Source organism: Fundulus heteroclitus, chromosome 14 (genome assembly GCF_011125445.2).
Source record: "Fundulus heteroclitus isolate FHET01 chromosome 14, MU-UCD_Fhet_4.1, whole genome shotgun sequence".
Taxonomy (NCBI): Eukaryota; Metazoa; Chordata; class Actinopteri; order Cyprinodontiformes; family Fundulidae; genus Fundulus; species Fundulus heteroclitus.
Genome location: NC_046374.1, coordinates 6,930,607 through 6,953,306, shown reverse-complemented (window position 1 = coordinate 6,953,306; position 22,700 = coordinate 6,930,607). Strand labels below are relative to the sequence as shown.

Below are 22,700 nucleotides of genomic sequence, written 5' to 3'. Positions count from 1 at the left end.
GGATATAGAATGCTGAGATCGATAATGTACGTCAATAATATAAAATTCTACATTTTCGTGGTACCAAACCATCAGCAGTGTATTGCTGAACACAGCCTTCCAGTGGCAACATGGAATCAACATTAGTCGTGAATGCGATTGACCAAAGCCAAGGCTGATGGTGACTATCTTACCACAGGTAGGAACATCTTCCTCTGCAGATGAAGTCTGTTCATCCGTGGAGGGTTTCTTCTTCCCCAGACTGATGATCTTGGTGATCTTCTTGCTGGCTCCCTTCCCAACAGTCCCAGTTTTCTGCTCCGATTTGGAATTTTTCTTTGCTTTTCCTGTAAGACCCAAGGCTCATGTGTCATAATTCATTGTTTACAATTAAAAAAAAAACAGAATTAATATAAACACAGTATTGTCTTTGTTGAAATACTTCTGCAGACCTAATGTCCTGCAGTGCCATAATTCAAACATTGAAAGATGTTAAAGTCTTATTTCTGTGGATTCAGTTATGTCTGGATTGTACAGCAGCACTGGAGGATAATAGGGAGAGAACCAGCAACCTTAGATATTACCATAAACAAGGAGCATACGTTCGTCATTGGAGGCTAATCAGATTCTCATGGGTTCATTATTGGTGAAATCTGCTCATTTTAAATCCTTTAATCTCCAGCATGAGATTATTGTTGGTTTGCTCTTGCTTTGATTTGAAGAGAGAAGAAAGATAAGAACAACGGGTTCACTCTGCTTGAGGGAGGACAGACATTCGGTAAACCAGGTCTTAAGAGACAAGCTTGACCCACTTGTTTAGAGGACAGTGGAGTGTCTGACAAGGAGAGAAAACAGAAGATCTACACTGTACATTACTCTGAGAAGGTGCGCATTAGAAGGAAATACAACAGTTTTGACTTTTAACCTTTCCAAGCTGCCAAATACGGAGGAAAAACAGACAGCGGGGGAGGAAAAGAGAATCTTTCTTGCATTATGTCATGACTAACTCTAGACAAACACGTGCTCACAGAAATATACACTTTGTAACAATGAACCCTGATGGCAAATAATCTAAACTCTGGTAAGTAGACATTAGCATGCAGAAGTGAGAAATATGGTGAATCCAATAATTTTTTAGAGAGTATGGATGTGCTAACCCAGACGTTTTAGCATAATGGCATTTAAAGCAGGAGGCAAAGGAGGCGGAGGACAGAAGGTCCAACTTTCAGGTATAGTCCAAACTTATATGGATCTTATGCAAAACAGAAACCCTACGGTGCGCTTGCCCCTCTTGTTATTCCCGTGTTGCTCCATAAAAAGCAAAAGCCAACATATTGTGCACATTAAGTTCCAGATGAAACGATCATAACTGGTGTAATTAACCCATAATTTTTAGCAGAACTAATGAACACTTTTCTGTCATGAAAAAAGAAGATTAGATCGTGTTCTGTATTTTTACTTTCAATTTGTGTGAAGATACTTTTACTTTAAGTTATCACACAATGTGAATCTCCTACTGATTTAGCTAACAATACTGTTTTGCATATCTTTCATTTCAGCTGCATTGATTTTGACTTTATAAAAAAACAAAAATGCATCTTTTTTTAATGTACACATTGGGATTACAAAAATGCTCTACCCATGCATCTTTCACTGCATATACAACGCCTTGCATACATATTCACGCCCCCTTGGCTTTTTACATATTGTTACATTCCAACCTGTTATTTAAATCGTTATTTTATGCACAAAATAGTTAAAGTTGGTGAAACAAAATGAGAAAAATATAGATATATAAATGAATGAAAAATAAAAACTTTAAAATGATCCTGTGTGTACTTTCCTCCCACTTTGCCATGAGGGCCCTAAAAAGTTCTGGTGCAACCAATTACCGTATTCTTCAGACCATAAGGTGCATCGGATTATAAGGCGCACTAAATATTCTTCCCTAGTGTGTAATATCACTCCACCCCTTCACGTACACAGCTCTCTCCTGAGAGGGAGAGCTATGTGTCTCTGTCGGTAGGACAGAGTAGTTGAACTACACTGCCCTGTTTCTAACATAAGGCCAAAATAAACATAAATTTTATATAGAATTAACTTTTAATAGGTTTATTGTTGTTAGTGGGTACTCCGGGCACAGGCTGCCTAAAGCCTCCTACATACTCAGGTGTAATGTGTGCATACTGTGAGCTGCACGGACTCCACGATGATTCTCCGTGGACGTTTTAGTCTTCTTAGTTGAGCGTACTGTTGCCTACATTTCTTGTGGGAAATTCCTACAATTCCCACACTTTCTGCTAATGAGACGAAGCGGCGGAACGGATGGTAAAATGTGCGATTAGCTAGCTGAGCACCTAGAGCCGTTTCTTCTCCAGCAGACTCCCACCTGTCAGTGAGAACAGAGAGGGACTGTGATGCTTGGAGCAGCTCAGTGTATCAAGCTCGGTGTCACATATAAAACAGTTCGATGTAAAGACTTCTTGGCTCTGAGAAGTTTATAGTCTGACATGAACCTGTATGTGTGGAGCCCGCTTAGAGTCCGCCTTGAGTACTCGTGGACCTCCAAGGAGTGAACTACACCAGAGTATGTGGGGGGCCTTTGCATGAATGCACTACTAGTTTTGACATTACAGTCAGGCAGTTTTGTAGACAGCTCAGGGGTCCAATCAGGTAGTGACACAGCCTACCGTAATGCTCCGAATATACATTGAGCGGAGCGGCTTTGTTGTTTAACCAAAGTCGTGCTTACATATTTTAACAGATTTTTGAGCACATTGTACCACATAAAATCGATCAGTAAGCGCAACGGTAATCATATATAAGGAGCACCGGATTATAAGGTGCACCATCATTTTTTAAGAAAATTTAAGAATCTGGAGTGCGCCTTATAGTCCGAAAAATACGGTACCTTCAAAACTCCCATAATTAGTGAAATGAAGTCAACAATTAGTGAAATGTGTGCCACATGATCTGTCCGTATAAACACACCCTTTCTAAAAAGGTCCCAGAAAAAAAGACGTTACTTAAAAATAAGAAGGCCTCCTTTTGAGTTTTCCAAAAAGCACATGGGCGACATCCCAAATGTATAGAGCACAGCGCTGTGGTCCGATGAGACTAAAATTGAACTTTTTAGCCACCAAGGAAAACACTGTATGATGCAAACCCAGAAGTCACCCATAACCGCAAGAACACCATCCCCACAGTGAAACATGGTGGTGGCGCCATCATGCTGTGGGGATGTTTTTTCAGCAGCAGGGACTGGGAAAGTTAGTCGAGGGAAAGATGGATGGTATTAAATAATGGGATATTAAGACTGGGGCAAAGGTTCACCTTCCAGCAGGACAATGACCCGAACCATACTGCTGCAAACAATCCATTTTCATTCCAGGTTGTGAGGCAACAAAACCTGAAAAATGCTGAGGGGGGTGCATACTTTTGCAGGCCACTGTATATTGTACCGAAAGCTATTTATTTATTTTGAATCTGAGCTGATCAGCTCAGCTCCACAAAAAGAATGTGGCTGATCACGGTGGGATGTGAAAGAGAGAATGAGCTTTGTTTGGTTTGTTTCTGGATGATGAGCTGAGACGTTGTAGACAACGATTTAGCAACAAGAGGAAAAAAACTAACAAAAGCTCTAAGATGACAGTTTAAGTCAAGAGCCACTGGTAGGAACCCATTTGTACTTAACTACGTAGAATAAAACAATTCAAGTAATCACCAGAGCATTGAAATTCAGCAGCTGGTATCAGCAGAGCTCCGTGACAACATAAGGTTTCTGGTTGTTACCTTTCCTCAGATGTCAAACTTAAACAGTGAAAGTGTGCGCGCCCAGTAAAGACCTGGACTGTGTGTTTACATGCTGCCAAAAATCAGAGGATGCCTTCTTCGTCGTTAACTTGCTGGGACTCTCACCTTGGTCTTTGCTGTCACTGTGTCCATTCTCGTGGGTTGCTTCGCCGTCTGAGCTCGGGCGGTCACACGATGCTCTCTGGCAACAGAAAAACACCCAAGCAGACGATTGGCTTCACAGATGAGCGTACAGTACAGAAACCTGAAGGTTCCTGAAGATTGACGGGTCGAACAGCACAAGCGTGGCTATCGAATAACGTTGTACAAAAGAGAAATTCCAGGAACATCTGTAGCTGGTTAGAGCTGGCTGATTAGGCCGAGTCTCAGTATCACCTAATACACATAAGTTCCAGCTGCTCTTGTTGACGAACAATGTGGAAGTTTTTCTCTTCAGGGTTTATGAATTTTCTCTGCTCATCCAAGAGAAAGAAATGTTATCTGTCAAATGGGTTTTTACTTTTGATGCACTCTGAAAAAGCGCCGTGAACAAGGAACTCAGTGTTCCACTGCATCATGACTTGGAAGGTTTATTTTCTGTAATATCACCGTCTACTTTAATTATGTTTTTATATTGAAGGATCAACTGAGCCTCTGGGATTTAATTTTTAATATTAGCTGAATTAAACATGTAGTGGGTCAGTTGCAGTCAGTTCTCCCATGCTTAATGCTGAGGCAAACAACACATTCTCATAGAGTTTAGTGCGATAAAGTAACGCTATCTTTGGGTCGTTGCTGTGCTATTTGAGTTTCATTTGTGCTGATTGTGTAGCAGAACCACATGTGTTCACCTGATCAGCCAGGCCATGAAATAGTGTTTGGAACAATATCCCACCCATTATATAACACAGTTGGGACATTGCTCTCCTACAACATCATGTCTTCCAACACCAGTGAAATTAAAGGCAGATACCCAATGGCGTGAAAGAGGTATTAGATTTGAGAGACTTCTTACGTTCTCACTTTCCTATGGTCAGTTATTCAAACAGCTCCCTGCTTTTTTTCCTCTGTAATCCTACAGAGGCAGCAACAGTTTACTTAAGTTTTTCCCCCATGATGGTAAAGTTGTTTTGATTTTCCGCAGTGGGTCAAAATAGAGATAAATGTACCCTACGCCAGTTTATGCACAAAGAAATTATTTGAAAAAACTGATCATGGAACATCTACATCAATTGCAAAATTACTGAAACATCATATCCATACAACTGTCAATAAAGTTTATATAAATGTTATGGGAAAGGATATGTTCTTTCAGTTATAGTTCCTTCAATTAATGTTCATATTAACTTCTGTTAAGGGAAACATTACACTTTAATTACTCAAGGCCAATGCATTTTGTAGCTTCCTGTGTGGGTTGCCTTTAACAACATCTACCATCCCAAAGTAAGACGTGTTCTCCTATGACTTAAACATATCTGGATTTTGAGCCAACCCTAAAAGGGGATGTAACTAGATCTCATAGCACAAGATCTAGAACCCTCAAATTCCCACATTATTTCTGGCCACATTCAAGTGAGCATGTGACTTCATCTGGTAAAGTAAGAGCAAGCTGGCGTATTACTAGGAACGGCGGACATGAAGGCACGTCTTTTAAACTGAGCATCAAGTATCTTTACTTGGAATTCTTCTTTTTGAGAAAGAGGTGCTTTGGTGTGCTGAGACAGATGATTATTAAAGACTGATTATCAGACTGGCTGGTTATTAAATCACTGAAAGGCCTTTTAAAATTTTATCTGGAAGCATTCATCCTGTAGAAAAAAAACAGGATGATAATATGACAGATGAGATCTGAGCAATGTTTAAGCACTCAAGAGTACTGCAGTTTGAAAACTTAACGGCAAACATTGGTTTCATTTACATCCAATTGTCATGCAAGTTTTGAATGAACATTTAAAATGTCTCAAAAACAAGAAAATGTGAGTTTGATGGAGCGAATTAACCAGGCTACGCAAAGTGTAATTTCGGTAAATGACGTTACGCATGGCTGTAACAAACAGGAAGCAGAGGTTGGAAACTAGCATGGATCACACATTTAATAAAAGTAATGTGTTGCTATCAGGCAGAGGGATCTATCAACCCACTGCCTGATAGCAACTTAAGCAACTGACAGCAACAAAGACTTTATTGCTTATGTATGTTCTGATATGACAAACTCCCTGTGTGAGGATCTACCTTTTTGTAAATATATCACTATTAACATATTTACCATAAAGATGAAGGCACAGAAACATGTATTTTTTTTTTTTTCATTTTGCACATTGCAAGCACTTTTATACTCTCAAGTCTTTTTTCTTTAAGGTACTAAATAACAATGAATAATAAAGGTATTCTTTGTTGTAAAAATATCTATATATTTTTTTTTTTTTACTTTTTTTGTTTTATTTAATGATAACGAGGATACAATGTTATGCAGAGGTGTAACCTTCTTCCATTATAAGCCTAAAAATATTTTTAAGCACCATTTATCGTACCATTTACAGTCACGGCTGACAGTGAGGGCTGTTTTTGGGGCGTGACTGACAAAAAATACTTGAGAAGCACTTATGTAGAAGGTCTGTAACCCCCCCCCCCCCCCCCCCCCACCCATTTCACCACCACACACACACACACACACACACACTATTTGAGAATTATTGGGTTAACCGTTAACCCAATGTGATACCTTGTCTGATCTCCTGACATGGATGCACTGGGACATCTTAACAGCAAATAAAACAAACAGAAAGACAAGTAGCGCACTGGTGCGGTCCTTTAGAACACGAGCGTTATTGTTTTTACCTTCTCCAGTTCTGTTTTGAAGACAGGTAATCCAGATGCAGCCCCATCCAGGTCTGCACTCCCATTAACACACACCTCCCTCATCACCTTGAAAACAGAAGGAAATGATATTTTAATCAGACTGCTGTGTACTTTGGATAAGAGAAAAAATCCATATGATGACTGATGGTAGAGTGACTTTGGTTTATACATCAAAATTTCTTCCAAGGTTGGCAGAATGTTCACCAACAACCAAGGTCATTACAAATGGGTGGATCCCCCATTTAAAAATATCTGAAATATTTCCTTGCACCGTTACCACAAAATTAAGCACCTCAGTCTAGAAAGAATTCCTGGGCTAATGTGGGCCGCATGTATGGTCTCTACCCCATCTCTAATATCCCATCATCCTTCCTTATGGTAGCAAAGGGATCAAAAGAAAATGCAGAGCCTGCAGTCTTAGCAACTGCAGGGGCAGTAGGCGGTCCCTGCATATTAAATCTGGTCTTGGTGGTGAAAGGGATGTACACGCACAAACCGAACGGTGGGTAGTGGGAAATGTGAAAGTCAGCCAATGCACTCTTTGACCCACAAAAACTCCCTTATGTCCTGTCCACAAGCACTCTTTACCAGCTCAGGCAGCTGAGCGGAGTCCTAAGCTCAATGGTTTTGGCACGCAGAAAGCATAATTGGGTTTGGTGGGGGAAATGACAGGCTGTGGCTCCATGGGTCTGGCTAGGAGAGCGTCTCAGAGGCTGAGGGGGCGGGAGTTGACTGTGAATCTTCGGCTGGAAAGAGCCAGCCACTAAGACTGCTTCATGCAGTACAAAGCAAACTGATGTCAGGGTGTGGGTGCTAAATATGACTTTCAATCAAAGAAATAACATACTGCTGATTGACGTGTTGGTCGGTGTGTGACGCAGCCAAATACAAACTGGTGCTTGTATCTGTGATTCTATCTGTGGATGCTCTGTGTCATAGGATGATATAAGGAGTTACACTGCCACCCACCCCTACAGGTATGTTTAGTCTGTGAGAAAGGCATTTTAGAGGTATCGATATACTGAACTACTTCATTTTAATTAAAGTAGCTTGATTAAAAAATACTATATTTACATTAAACTGGTAACATTTTCTGAAATTCTGAATTGTAGTTTGAGGCAATATTCAGCTCTGGGAAGGTCATATTTATTTCCTGTTAAAATAAAAATCACATTTTAAGTGGTCATTAGCCAATAAGTTACTTTTTTACATGTGATATTACATCACTCAAATTATTTTAGTGTAGTTAGATCTACATATTCTACTTTAGGACTTACAGTAGTAGCCTGGTCCTCATCTGTAGCTATCATTAGGTTAGAGAGGAGTACACCCTGGAGAGGTCGCCCCTCCAGAACAGGGCCAATTACACCTATTAGAGCCTTAATGCATCCTGTGAGAAGTTTGAATAGAATAGAATAATCCTTTACAGTTTGAGGAAATTCATGTGCAGCACAGGATGTATGGGAAAAAGTCCACAACAGAAGATAAAATACAGTACAATTATTTAAAAAATGGCAAACTCAGATCAAATGAAATGTGTAACTGAGTAGGGTGACGCAAAGGAGCACATAATGCAGATGTATCATTGTGCATTAAAAATACACTAGGCTATATACCAAAACCCTGTGCAATTAGCAGCAGGGATGTAAACAGCTAACTGAGTTTGTTGGGAGCTGGGATGTTAAAGTCCAATAGCTGCTGGGAGAAAGGATCTGCGACAGCGCTCCTTGTGTAGTTAGGATGCAGCAGTCAGTCACAGAATTTGCTCTCCAGCTCTGCAACAGCTTCATGCATGGGGTGGCGAGCAAGCTCTGTGTGAGCTTCTAATCTATTTTGCTTTCTTGACCGTTTTCAGCTTCCAGGCTTTTCTTTACAAATGCTCTGAACCTTTTTGAAGATGTTTATCAAGCAGATTTTTTTCAGCCATAACACAGCAAGGCAGTTCTTGGATTTAAACAGCCATATCCCCCCGACAATCACCAATATTTACATTGTGCAAGTTGACTGAACCGTAAGTTCGTATTTCTTCCTCCGAACACTTGTGTTTACCTTAGTTCTGTTTAGCTTGGCTTCAAAACACATTCAGTCCAGACTTTTGAGTCACTTTGGATAATAGGATGCGCTGAAACTAAAATACGGACGTATGCCAAGGTTTCACACTGCCTTATCTAAATGGCACAGTCCGTAGTTTCCGATGTTAAGACTTAATTCACTCCCCAAGACGGAAATGGGGTTGTTACAGCAGTAGAAAGAGCAAAAGGTGCACATCTAGGAACATAGCTTAAAGGAAATGATCAATAAAAACAAATATACAGAATCAATGCTATTATCTAAAATAATGTTAAAACAAAAATGAAATTCTATATATTTAGAAATTAAGTACAAACATAAATGTGTTGGTAGTATTGTACCATTCTAGGTGTTTATTGTAGTCTTGTTCCTGATTGGAGGAAGGACCTTCTAAAGAAGCATTCCTTCCTCCCTTGTGGCAGCTGCAGCGTGCTGCTGAAGGGGCCGCAGCGTTGTAGAACGCCCTGAGCAGAGCCCTGCACACATTAAAGGACCCGAGTCTTCTCAAAAGGTGGAGGAAACGCTGGCTGTAAGCCGTTTCCGTTCATTTTGCAGTGACTGTGACCAAGCATAACACAAATGTTTAAAAGGGATCCTAAAATATTGTGCAATTATGATGAACAACGTATTTCAGAAGAGTCTCTGCAACGGTGAACAGGAATAGGGTGCTGAGAGAGTCTCTTTTAAACTCTAGAACCAAAGGCAGCAGAAATCAAATAGCAGAATAGAGGCCTGTTGAGCGGAAGGACAGAAAGATCACTGAGCTACACAGAAAGCAAGAACAGAGACAGAACATGTAATAGACCCGGAATAGAGGGATCAGAGGAAGACTAACCCGGACATCTTGACATGGCCAGAAGCCAGCAGAAGCAACAAAAACATCCACACGTTATCAGGGAAAGGCTCATTCAGATAAAAGAGGCCAGGTTAAATGCACAGCTGCATTTACAGCCCTTGTTTACAGCCTAAACAAGAGTAAGAGGCAACAGCAGCAATCCTAGTTATGTTTAACTAGTGATATGTTCTGCAGTCTATCTTCCCACCAAGTCTCCATAATCAGATTTGACAGCTCTGTAGCATAATGTTAGGGGTATGAAAGGATGGCTCTGAGGCTTGTAGGTATTCTTAAATCTTGTACATTTAAAACAACATAGATATGGGTACAAACAGCAGTAAATGTGTTTTCTTTATACTCATCTTCAGCACTTGGACCAGAAATATTTAAGTGAAAGCATTCCAGAAGTGAAAATGTCAGGAAACGTTCCTTAACTGCCGTCTCAGCATTTCAGGAACACAGCGAGGAACTGTGGGTTGCTAGATGTGTCAGGCTATCTTATGGTGTGGTTGATTTTACTAATTTATGATAAAGGTACTTATGAGGAATTCAAATGATAATGAAACAGGTACAACATGTTCATATGATCTTCAGCCATAGATAGTGTGTACTGCTGTGTGTTTGAGGGTGATTATGATGTAGGTCCGTGTGTGAATCTGTCACCTACGGGTGTGAGGTTGCCAGAAAGGTGAGAAGGGTAGAGACTCTGTAACAACCAGAGACAGCCGTAGGTCTGCCGCCCTGCTCGGGTGCTGCAGTCCTCGGGGCAAAGAGTCGCAGGGTGAGACACAGGACACCGAGAACCAGCCCAGAGCCTGCATAAGGCCCTGGCAGCAAGACCGTCCAGCAGAAAAAGTAGAACACCCAGAATCCCAGCCTGCAAACGCGGTCAGAAGACCAAGGCAGGGAGGGTTCAGCGTCATCCTGCCTGGTGAGGTAGACCAGGGAGGCCAAGAGGAAGGAATCCCCATCAGTGGGGAGCACAGTCCCCCAGCACATCAGAGACAAGGTATCTAAATTATAATATCAGAACCCAGGCTTGATCAAAATCTGGATCAGAATATCTCTAGCTGTGACCTGTGGAGTTTGCTGTGAAAAAAACAAGGTTTCCCCTCAATAACATTGCAAATACATTTTTTTAAAGCAAAAGACATCATCCCAAATAAAGCTTTATTAAAAATCAGTGGTACATTCAGCTCATTTTTTAAAAACTTTCAGATCAGGTTTCAGGTCAGGCTTCAGATCATCTGATTGGGTGTAAACTTGTCCAGGTACAACAGAGATGCATTATACACAGCTGACGGCTGGTGGGACGGATTCCAGCTGCTCCGTTCTTTTGTTAAATCTTCCTCACATAGCAGTTAGTTATGGCATGGCGTGGTTTAAGACACTAAAATGTCAAACTTACTAAGAAAAACACTTGATGCCATCTTTGATGCTGAGGCAACCTTTTTGAAGGAACTTTCTGTCTAATAAAAATAGAATGTATTAGCGATTGAGAATTTGTTGTTATTAGCTGGATTATAACAAACCAATCAGTAGAAATAAGGAGCAATTCAGCAACCATTTAGAAAAAAAAAAACAAGACAATTTTAAAATGTTGCTTCCCAATACAACAAAACAGTAGACAAGATAATACTTAGAAGTGTTAAAATCCTTTAGGAAAGCATCTACTTTGGATGCAGTTGCGCAATTAATAAAAAAATCTGGTCCAACACGTATGTATTAAACAACAGCCCTGTTGTTTGTTGTCATTCTGCATCATATCTTCTTTGCAAGCAGATTTTAGTAACAACTGCAGTTGATTTATTTCTTTTTTGATTTACTATCACTATTTTTACTTGTGTTTTTAATTCTGTACATCACTTTGATCGATCTGTGGTTGTCGTAAAGCGCTTTAGAAATAAAATTTGACTGACTGATTTGACACCATGACCTAGATTCTAATCCAGCTGGTAGTAAACACTCATAAGCCCCACTGTGTTACCTTGAGCCACTCCTCTGCTTGTTCTTTGCTCTGCACCGCCAGCACCAGGGCATCTGCCCCCTGGTGGACAATCTTCAGCTCGTGCTTCTTCTTCTTGCCATCTTTGGGGATGTGCATGATGCTGCATCCTGACAGGGTAAGCTCCATCTGTGGGGTCTGGTCTTTAGATGATTTGTAGCACTACAAGTAGATAGGAGTTGTGGGGAGGGGGGGGGGGGGGGTTACTGCATGGTGAATAAAAATATGGTTTGACATTGTTGGTGCAGATCACCAACATCACCAGCAGAAATAGAACCAAAAACATCATTTTTACTAGATTTTCACAAATATAGCACCAGCCAACAATCATTTACACAAAAACAACCAAGGGGAATTCTACAAAACATTTGCCTACTGACTTTTCTTCAGTTTTTGGATCATAAGGGATCATTACACACTTGCTCCTTTTACTGTTTCCTTAGGAATAACTTTACCAGAATATAAAGCAGCTAAAAAGCAGACCTACTTGTACATCCTTTGTGAGGGCTTTGCTGAAATTGATTTCTATTACTAAAGGACATGGTTGTCATATACCGTTAACAAACTTCCGTCCTGCACACACCCAAGTGGAGCCGTGAGGTTACAGGAGCAGAGATAAAGAAGCAGGAGGAGGATTTTAGGGAATTAGGGTCAAGAGTTCAGAGCAACGGTGAGTGTGGAAAAGAGGTTAAGACACATGTCCAAGGGTGGAGAAATGTGTCAGGTGTGTTGTGGGATAAAAGAGAATAAAAGACGGTGGTGAGACAGTGGCTCTGCAGAAGAGACAGGAGGCAGAGCTGGAGGTCGCAAAGATGAAGATGTTGAAGTTCTCTTTGGAAGAGATGAGGATGGATAGGTCCAGTAATGAGTTCATCAGAGGGACCGCTCATGTTAGATGTTTTGGAGATAAAGCCAGAGAGGCCAGACTGAGATGGTTTGGACATCTGTAGAGGAGGGATAGTGAGTACATTGGTAGAAGGCTGTGGAGGCTTGGACTGCTGGACAGCAGGGCAGCAGAAGGACGAGATTTTGATGGAGTGAAAGGGAACATGGTTTGTGTTAGAGAAGAAGATGCAGAAGATAGGGTAAACTGGAGACAGATGACTGTGGCGACTCCTGAAAGGAAAAAGCTGACAGAATAATTAGAAGTGTAATGAATCCATATAATATGTGAGCTTCACTTTCAGAAATGACAAGGGACAAAAAGCTTTGCACTATTTCACAATGTTCAAATTGTTTCCAGTGTGCCTGTAGCTCTCCTGAACAATCTCTCACCAGCAGTTTGTTGTCTTTGATGACACACAGGAGTTTGCTCCACTGGCCGAAGCGTTTCTTGCGCAGCAGAAAAGCGCAGATACGAGCATCTTTCACCAGGTCCATGGATGCCTCTTCAGACGGCCACTGGTGACGCATCTTCTGACTCTTACCATCTTCCTCTTCTTCATCATACGACTCATAGGAGCTGCTCATGGCATCTGAATCATAGTCTGAGAGGGCACAAAGACTGTTTTTAATTTTGATGAACTGGGTTAGGGTTTCTCTATGGCAGAACATCTACTAGACTCCGTGTTATAAAGATTCTTATTGTACTAACGATATATAGTAGCTTATTACTCACTGGAGGTAATGTACTCAGGAGCCTTTCCAGGACTTAAAGGAACTGCTTCCTCATAGTAGCCTTCTGGAAGAGAGGAGCTGGGCAGAGGAGGAGGGTCGCTGTTTGGAGCCTACATAGAGAAAAAGTTTCCAATGAGCACACTGAGAAATCCCCACTATTTAATAAGTGCTTAATAATACAATTTCAGTTGCTTCGAATATGAAATTTGGATTTGGTACTTCCCCCTGCTTCTGTAATCCCAATCCCAAAAGTGTGAGATGTATGGAAAAAAAAGCTTATTTTTCTAAACAGGGGTTCGGTCTGGGATTCAAGCAGCATTCCTAAGTGCTCAGCAACATTTAGGTCCCATAAATGTGTCTCCCTTAAAACATTTCCACCATAAGTAAAAAAACAGAGAGGAGATCTCCTCTGAAAGGGATTTTATCTTAGGAGTGTTGGATGGTGGTGGGGGCGTTGATAAAGAGTGATGGATCTCCACGAATGCCTGTAATTAGTGTCAGGACTGCAAGACAGGACAGGATTAGCTTTAATACGTGGCTTCTGTGTCATGGAAGAGGAGGCACCCGTTCAGTAAGGGGAAGGACAACATGCTAGAAAGTCGTTTTTTATTATCATCAGTGAACGATTCTTGGAAGTGTTGGTGCAAAACAAAGGCGACACTGTACAGAAGCACTGGAGACAGAGCAGGAATGCTTGTGGAAAATGTCTTACTTCTCCGTCGGTGGCAGTGATGTGTTATAACAAGCGTCTGCGTCAGCAATAACAATTATATTTTCAGTTTTTTCTGCAAAAATAGTCTTTCAAACCCCTGTTTGCCAATTGACAACTTTGTTTATCCTCTGGTGTTCTGCTGGTTTGAGTCCAGTGAGCAGCCCACACATAAAGTCATAACCATACACCATAAGAAATGCTGGGGAGCTGGGAAGACCCTAAAACGCTGACTGTAAGCTGCCAAAGAGGCTTATCCAGAAACACTTTGCCAGGCTGTGAACTCTATAGACTTCTTTCCCGTTTATCAAAAACCTTTTTTTTATTGTATTTCCCAAAAGCTGAAACAACTGTCTGTTTTTTTAAGAGGGCCGACTGAAAACTGTAACTGCCATGAAACCTAACAGGACTCCTTTCAATGTGACCTGAGTTGGCTAAAGAGGCCAGTGCCCATAGATAGAGCATTAACAATTCATAGAAAGACACAGCGCATATCCTCCCTTAACTTTGAACCGAACATTTACACATAATTTTATTGCCTTTGGTTAGTTATTATTTGATGATTAATGGAGACAAATCACAATGAAACTAACTGGATTATTTTCACAAGACTTATTCCACCTTATACCGATGATATTCTGATCCCATCTGGGATCAACAGACTTTTTTTTAACTCAGAGATTAAGATCTGTGATGAAACCATTTCTGTCACTTTTTTTTTATTATTCTTATTTTAAGAATTCTGTGACTAGATAATAGAAAATTTGCTATTGGGCAACTGACAGCACCATCCTAGGATGTTATCTTGTATTTATTTTTTCCTTGCCTCCCTTCTCTCCTCTTTAACCTTTGGCTTCACTTCCCTTTCTTCCTCATCTTATTCCTCTTTCATTTCCGTTTGTTCATGTTGAAGAGGGTATGAGGGATTGCTGCAAGTCAACAACTCGATACAATCTGCTGGGTTTTCTGTCGTGTGGATGAGATTTCTAAGAAAGCCAATCGGACACTTGTCATGAGGAAGCTTAGAGGTTTTGGAGTGAGCTCACAGATTCTCGAGAAGGAAAGGAAAGGCGATCGACTCTGAGCAACAATCACTGGCCGTTCTTTACAGCAGTGAGCAGCATGACCAGGTCTATTATCAGCGATGTGGACCATCCCTTATCTGATGAGTTTAGACTGATGCCCTCCGGGCGTCGGTACAACAAAGGTGGTGTATAAGGGTTTGTTTGTGCCAAATGAAGTCAGCCAGAGCTACAGAGCCTGAGAATTGAGTACATACCACATTGCAAGTAGTTATTTTTATCATGAACTTATTGTTGTGTGTTTTAATGTGATGTAATGTGGTTGTGATTGTGAAGGCAAACCAAAGATACATTTTCACTGATGTGGACGATAAAACTAATCTTCTTCTTTTTTTAACCAATTTGAATGATAAACTGACCTTGACTGCATAATTGGATTCAGTTGACTTGAATTAACAGTTTTTTAATGTCTTGAGACCATATTTGATGTGAATATACAATATATAAATGAGCTAAAATGAATTGATTAGGAAGGCTAAACACAGTTCAGACCATGTGCACTGTTTTGAGCCTACAGAATTTGGAAATGTTAGCAGCCTTTTGGGAATTAATATAAAAATATAAGCTCTGTAATCCTTCTCTCCCTCTCTCTCTCATTGGTAGGTACATGTTTATGAGGCCCTTTCATTGACTTCCATTCGTCTTCTATTGCTTTCAATGCCCTAACCCTGAACCTAACGTCACAGGTACATACCTAACCCTAACCTAAACTCAATTCACACCTTAGCCATAAACCTAAGCATTTGCATCTTGCAAAATGTCCTTACAACGCCAATTGTTCACACAACGTTGATCTACTACTATGTTATGGTCCTCATAACGACACACACACAAAGTGGTGGTTACTGGCAGGCCTTTCTCCAAAGACTGGTTCTGCTGGCTCCTTCTTTCTCCACTGCCACTCATTAATTTGAGCTAGGCCACAATGGAGGGATCAAAGTGCTGATACAATGTGATCAGTACCCACATGACGTTAACTTCTCCATTACGGGCATTTCAAGTGTACTGAGCTGGAATAAAATGTTCAGGATTGTAGCTGTTCCAGTTCACAAGTCTCTTACTGTAAAAGACATACAGAAAGTCTCAAAAGTAAGCTTACCCACACAGCAAACATCATACATTGTCTCAGTAAATCATTGCTTATGTAATTTCTTTACCAGCCACCACCGCTCAACGCCCCGCGTGCGTTTTTCATTTTGTTAAGTTAGCCTCAAAGCAGCAGACAATTTGTTATTTCATAAGTGCAGCCGACCACTGAATATGATGTCGGGGTGGAGCTTTCAAAGCAGACAAGTCTTCCAGATGAACGATCGACACTGATGAACAACTCGTCAGTTTTACAACAGTCCATTGAAGATGTCACTATTCCCAGAGACAACTCTGCACACTCCTTCTTCCTTCTCATTTTTTGAGCCAACTGCCACAGCGTCACTCCCGGATCAGCTATCTGTCATCAGTAGTGTCAAGGTTTATTTACTAATCCCTAGGGTTAGCACTATACATGAAATAAAGCATTGAATTTTAGATGTTTCTAGAGAGAATAATGCTACCCAAACTGTCATGTGAGAGTTTCTTTGTTCAGCCAAATTTTCTTTGTTTGCCATTAAGCCCCATCCTTTGTGGTTCTATTCCCCTTCCATCCCGTCTGCTCCTCTTCTTCTCCTAATCTTTAATGCGAGCATCAGACTGGACCTCTAGCAGAAACCTTATCGCGTATCCTTTGAGGGAAACAGCAGTTCGTGAACTCACTTCTTGGCAGAGATATTCATACGGCTAAACATGAGCGCCGCCAGAGTTCTCCTCCCAGTCCCTGCCTGAAAGGGGAGAAAAACATATTTCCCTTGAGAGGAAGATGGGAGGAAGAAAGAAAGGAAGAGAACTAAAGAGAACAAAAGAACTCAGCCTGAAGGGTCAAACTTTACGCCACGATGGCTGCTTAGACAAAACTGGACTCGTTTGCGTGGATGGAAATACTCGGCTAATAAAATGGCTGCTGCTCCATATCTTGCTTTGCAGAGATTTCCTCTCAAAAACAGAACGAGGAGGAGCTCATTGCAGGAGCCGACTGTATAGGTAAGCGTTTCTCATGAGTGCAGCAGAATGGATAATATCATGCTCCAGAGAATGTGACCCCACCGCTTTGCTATGCAATGACTTCAAGCTTAGACATACCATCTCACACACACACACACACACACACACACACACTTTTTTTTCTTCTTTTCATTCCACAACACAACACCCTGGCCTCACAGCATTTATCATGGGCAGACTGCTGCGTCCTCAAACTAACCAGAGTTGCACACAGCCCGTGTTGACCACAAAACAGATGGTCCTTCTCGGACAAAGCAGCATAAAAATAAACTGAACCGCTCACGGCGTCCAGTGTAGATCTGAGCAGCCTTCACGATTATTACCGTCAGTTGTACTTTTACGGTGTAATAGTGAACTAAATGCTACAATATTAATTTTGCTTTTTATTTCCAAGAATTAAACTCTGACTCAGACCGCCCCTGCAAAGCCCATAAAAATGTTGGGAACTATAACATCTCTGTGAGTTTATGTATGACTGTGTTTCGGTACATAAACCGAATTGGGTTGCAGTGGTTAGAATTGTTGTTTCACAGCAAGGAGGTCCTGGGTTCAAATCCTGGCAGGGGGTCTTTCTGGACAGTTTGTGCTTTCTCCCCATGTACGTTTGAATTTAGTTTATTTACAACACAACACATGTCATCTCAAGGCACTCTACAAAGTTAATTCCATTGAATTATCCAGACAGATTGGTTAAAACATTTTCTATCTAAGGAAATCCAGCAGATTGCATCGAGTCATGGACTGGATGAGCATGGGTTTGGGTTCTCTCTGGGTTACCATGCATTCCTCACAGTTCACAAACATACACATTAGGTTATCTGGTCACTCTAGATTCTCCTCAGGGCTAAGCATATATATGCCTAATTGTTTGTGCTGTGTGTCTATGTCTTATCCTGTGATGGATTGGTTTCTTGTCCACGGTGTACCCAGCCTCTCATCCAGTGACCTTTGGAGATAACCGTCATAAGCTTTGGATGAAATCAGGAATCAGGAATCAGACTGATTCCGGATTTCATCAGGAAATGAGCGTATATGTAATGAATGGACGATAGACATATGCCTTTTTAAGAATTAGCCAGCTGTAATTGGAGCAAGGATAGCCTGGTTGCTACTAGTGCTCACTATAATCAATATAGAAATATTTGCATTACTGAAAAAAATTATTTTTAGTCACTCATTTGTAAATAGCCTTTTTTAACTTGTTCTGTAAAGTTCCTGTACTTGCTACAGCTAAATAATATTACATGCAACGATATTAGATAACATTATCAGTTTAAATATTGGCAACTTGCTGATAGCCCCGCTACAACTTCATGAAGTGGGAATTGGCATGGTTGGTATGACGACAGACAGCAAAAACAACCAAATCCTTCCACTCCTTGTTCTGTCGCAAAGCAATACAGTAAGTAAATAAATGTTACAAGGGCTACACATTTCATTGATAACATATTTTCTTAATTCAATAAGTTCAGACACATTTGTATTGTAACTTATAACAGACCTACTGATGCTGACGGAAGATGACCGGAAACAAGTCAATAACCACCGCAGCCTACCCTGCTGGCTTTGGTTGGTAGCCACAATTTGGCAAAAACCTACGAATGATACAGAAATTAATCCAATCTTTACATTTACACCGACCAGGTTCCTTTTCATGGCGTAAAGAAACCTGTTCTTCATTACTTGTTGATCTGAATCAAAGGTCCTTACTTCTGTCAAGGACGTTAAGACTTCCAGCAAGCGGTATGTTTTCAACTATTTTGCAATACTGTAATACTTGCAATACTGTACTCTGGGTCTATCTAAATGGCTCCGACTTTCCAACTACTTGGTTTTGCAATATTAATCAAAATGCAGTAAGAATAAATTAAAATTCTGTTTATTTATAAAGCACAGATTCACAAATGTTATCTCAATGTTCTATTCTGTCAAAATAAAGGGCTAATGTTCTGCATTCACTCTGAGACACCGTTTGCTAGTATTAGCTGAAACAGTATATGTTTTTCTGCTCGCCTCTGTGCTCAAATTATTTCTTCTCACTCTTTTCTTTTTGTTAACCTGTTCTGCCTTTCTTTTTCTCTGTCTACCTGGGTCACACCATTTTTTTATGTAACTTAGTCTGAATCGACTGGGAATTGAAAGAAATGCATTTCCTGCTTGAAATACATTACATTCTCAGTGTAAAGGACATTTCCCAGTACTGCCGTGGTCTAAATGCTGTTTCTCTAAGAAAAGAATGCATTTCTGCTACCACCGTGAACTGAACAGTTTGCACGGGTCAAATCAGCAGACGCAGATGAGAAATGCCAGAAATCCACAGCCATGACGCATAATTATGTAGCGGTATAGAAGTATTGGCCTTGGTTTAGACACTGAGTGGTTGGTTTGTCTGCTACTCTGACCTTAAACGTTCATCTAAACATTCGTGCCAATTTACACATTTTGTCCAAAGTAGGAGAAATATACCAGAATAAACGTTTCTTCCTCATAGTGTGTGGGACCTCAGAGTGGATAAACTATGAGGACATAGAAAACCTGCTGGTTTCAGAAAGGATTTAAGAGGGGAGAAGAGCAAGTTTTAACAGACTGATCAAAGATTTCTTACTATACAAGACAGCAGGTTATAGTCACAGGTTTATTCTTTGCATTTTTCAGCTGAAACCTAACAGCATTAAAAAAATATTTAATTTTGAGTATGATGCTATAAATGTGAAACACTTGTGGTAATGGGCTTTGTGAGAATTCCTTGAAGCCCTTTTTATCCAGAAAAGACCGTACAGATCACCATGATGGCTTATTTCCAGATATATTTATATTTGGGACCATATACCCTAACCACAGCCGCCAAACATTGGCCTCAGGTCATCTGTCTACTCTTACAGCTAAGTGCATTGCCCAAGGTCAACTGGATGGTGATTATTTCAGGAAAGGCGGAATGCCACTGTTCCACTTTTCCTGAGGAGATTTTTGCATCTGGAACACCATCACCATCCAGATTCATACCGGCATGTGTACCCTTTTCCATCGTGAGTGAAATAAATGAGAGACTGAGCAAATATTCACCTGTTCATAAAGATGAATATACCTTACATCAGTTTGCCAGAGAGTAGCCAAAGTTGCTTCTTTCTAATTTAATTCAGTGGCATAGAAAGGGCAGAGAGGGGCAACATGTGGATGGAACCCTTCCCCCACACATTCTTTAAAACTGACGTTTGAGCTCCAAAGTCAGTGAGCTCTAAATTAATGCCAGACACCAGGAGAAGATGGAAGAACAGCGAGCAGAGCATTCCTAGTCATCAGCTTTAAGTTGACCCAACACATCCTGCCTTTGTCCCAGGATAACCTCACAACCCGGTCAGTTAAAGGAATGCTTGACATCACAACAGTACTTTAAAGAGTGCCTATATGTATGTATGTAAATCAGTGTGTGTGTACTATGGCAACAGTTTAACTATGTGGACCCTATCTAATTTATAATCTGTATTACCAACCCAGTCTCGCTGAAAAACGTGTAATATTGGGATTACACATTTAAGTGATTCAGATCTCTGTTTATACATGAACCATCTATGCTAAGAGTAACCTCTGACAAAACAAAACTTACTCACCACTTCCAATGGTGAAGATTCCCTTTCTCTTCTTCTACATCAGTACTTTCTAACCCTGGTCTACAGTGCCCACAGTCCTTCATGTTTTAGACGCACCTGATCCAGTGCACCTGAGCATTACCTCCTGCATGCAATCAAGTGATGTTCATCACCCCTTTATTTAAGTCAGTTGTGTGGCAACAGAGAAAAAAGTGACAGTGGGTCCTGAGGACCAGGGTTAAAGGCTGTTGCATAATCTGCGAGAAGCGCAAAATTTGTTCTCCCTCCCACCGCTGTGGGAACAAAATGACGTCCTTCTCTGGGAGTTCTGGCAGCATGTTTTAAACACAACATCTGGACAGAAGTTTTTTCTCGCAGGGGGTTTGACAACCATTATGTGATTGGTCAGGATCTGGATGTGGGTAGTTCCTCTTCCTTCATCAATTCAAAAACCGCCCTGTCTGTCATTGTGGTGGTGTTGTGTTGCCTGTAAAATCTCCACTATTTTAGCAAGGGTGTGATGTATGCTGCAGTAGGCGGGACTTCCTCAAAGCTCAGCAGCTGAGTTTCTTGTGAAGTATGAATAGTCAAAGCCAAATCTAACTTTGCTGTTGTTCCCTCAAAAACAAGAACATTTTTCTCAGTTCTAGTTGAGTATGCAACAGGCTTTAAGAAACACTGATCTACATAACATTGACTTTCCTGTCCCATGCCTGGGTAGCTAAATTTGAATTTTTGCTGAAAAGTGAGTTCTGTGGAGTGACTCTGGTCCACCCAGCAGCCAAATGTACTAATTTCCACCTAGCAGCCAAACAACACCTAAAACTTACTTTATTTTGTTTTTAAAGCACTTTAAAACAATCATAACTGAGACAAAGTGCTGCACATATAAAAAGAGGAAACATTGAAAACATAAAACAAGCAACCCTTTTATTCCCTCTTACCAACTCCAGTTAGAAGCCTGCGTTCTGGCCCTGCTCGAGACGTTTCAGGGAAGAAAGATGAGTCTGAGGTAGAGTCTATTACAGTAGTCAAGCCAAGATGTAATGAAGGCATGAACTGCTGTTTCAAGGTGTTGTTTAGAAAGAATGGGCTTTACTTTGCCAGCTGCCTAGGTTGATAGAAATTGGACTTTACCACTGCTCCAACCTGACAATCTAATTTAAAATCACTTTCCCTTTTAAAGCCCAAGTTAGAAACTTTCTGCATTAGATATTGTGCTAAGGAGCCCAAATCAATAGGTGGAGAATTACAGGAGCAACTAAGACCAAAAACAATCACTTCTGTTTTGCTTTTATTTTTTTGTTCAAATTTAAGAAGCTTAAGGCCATCCAGGCTTTGATGTCTACAAGACACAACAAAAGCAGTTTGAATACAAGGACTTCCTTTTTTAATGCCATATATGTCTGTCTGTCATCAGCGTAACAATGAAAAACGATTCTATGCTTTCTGAGTAGGGCTGGATGATATAGAAAAAAGGCATATCGATAAACTAAAAATCATATTGATAGATATTGATAATTATATATTTTTTAAAATCAATACATTTATTAAGTGCACTGCGATAGACCTGTCTAAGGTGTACCCCACCTCTCGCCCATTAACAGCTGGAGATAGGCACCAGCACCCCTTGTGACCCCACAAGGGATAGACGTGTTAGAAGATGGATGGATGGATGGATGGATGGATGGATGGATGGATGGATGGATGGATGGATGGATATTAACTGCAGCCCTGGTCATTTTATGAGGTTGCTTAATGGCCTATTTTTAGATAAAGAATGCACAAACAGTGAATTCAAACTCACCAACTTTTTACCAAAATTGCAAGTGGAGGGATTGATATTATTATTCTAACTGACATTATTCCATCTGTCGTATAAGACATAAAACCAGTTTAATGTAGCACCCAAACATACCCACTCGTTGCTGTAAACAACACTGCATCATTATGTGTATGCCTTCAGTGTGACAGAGTATAAGTAAGGGATAATGCCCGATGAGGTGTCCATTATCAGAAATGAATGGTCGATGCCGAGACACGACACGAAGCGGAGGACGGTTGGTTCCTT

At 40.7% G+C, this 22,700-nt stretch overlaps 1 protein-coding gene across 3 annotated transcripts in view; it reads right to left on the bottom strand.

Annotated features, from left to right (window-relative positions):
* Nucleotides 1–22,700, bottom strand: part of afap1 (actin filament associated protein 1) — a 103,028-nt gene that overhangs the window by 15,900 nt on the left and 64,428 nt on the right. For all 3 annotated transcript variants that reach the window (XM_021315831.2, XM_021315832.2, XM_012861486.3), the window contains exons 4-9: nucleotides 13,159–13,267; nucleotides 12,816–13,027; nucleotides 11,523–11,702; nucleotides 6,610–6,696; nucleotides 3,898–3,973; nucleotides 174–326 (exon numbers count right to left, since the gene is read on the bottom strand). In XM_021315831.2, the coding sequence (XP_021171506.2) occupies nucleotides 174–326; nucleotides 3,898–3,973; nucleotides 6,610–6,696; nucleotides 11,523–11,702; nucleotides 12,816–13,027; nucleotides 13,159–13,267 (817 nt within the window). The remainder of the gene's footprint in view (nucleotides 1–173; nucleotides 327–3,897; nucleotides 3,974–6,609; nucleotides 6,697–11,522; nucleotides 11,703–12,815; nucleotides 13,028–13,158; nucleotides 13,268–22,700) is intronic.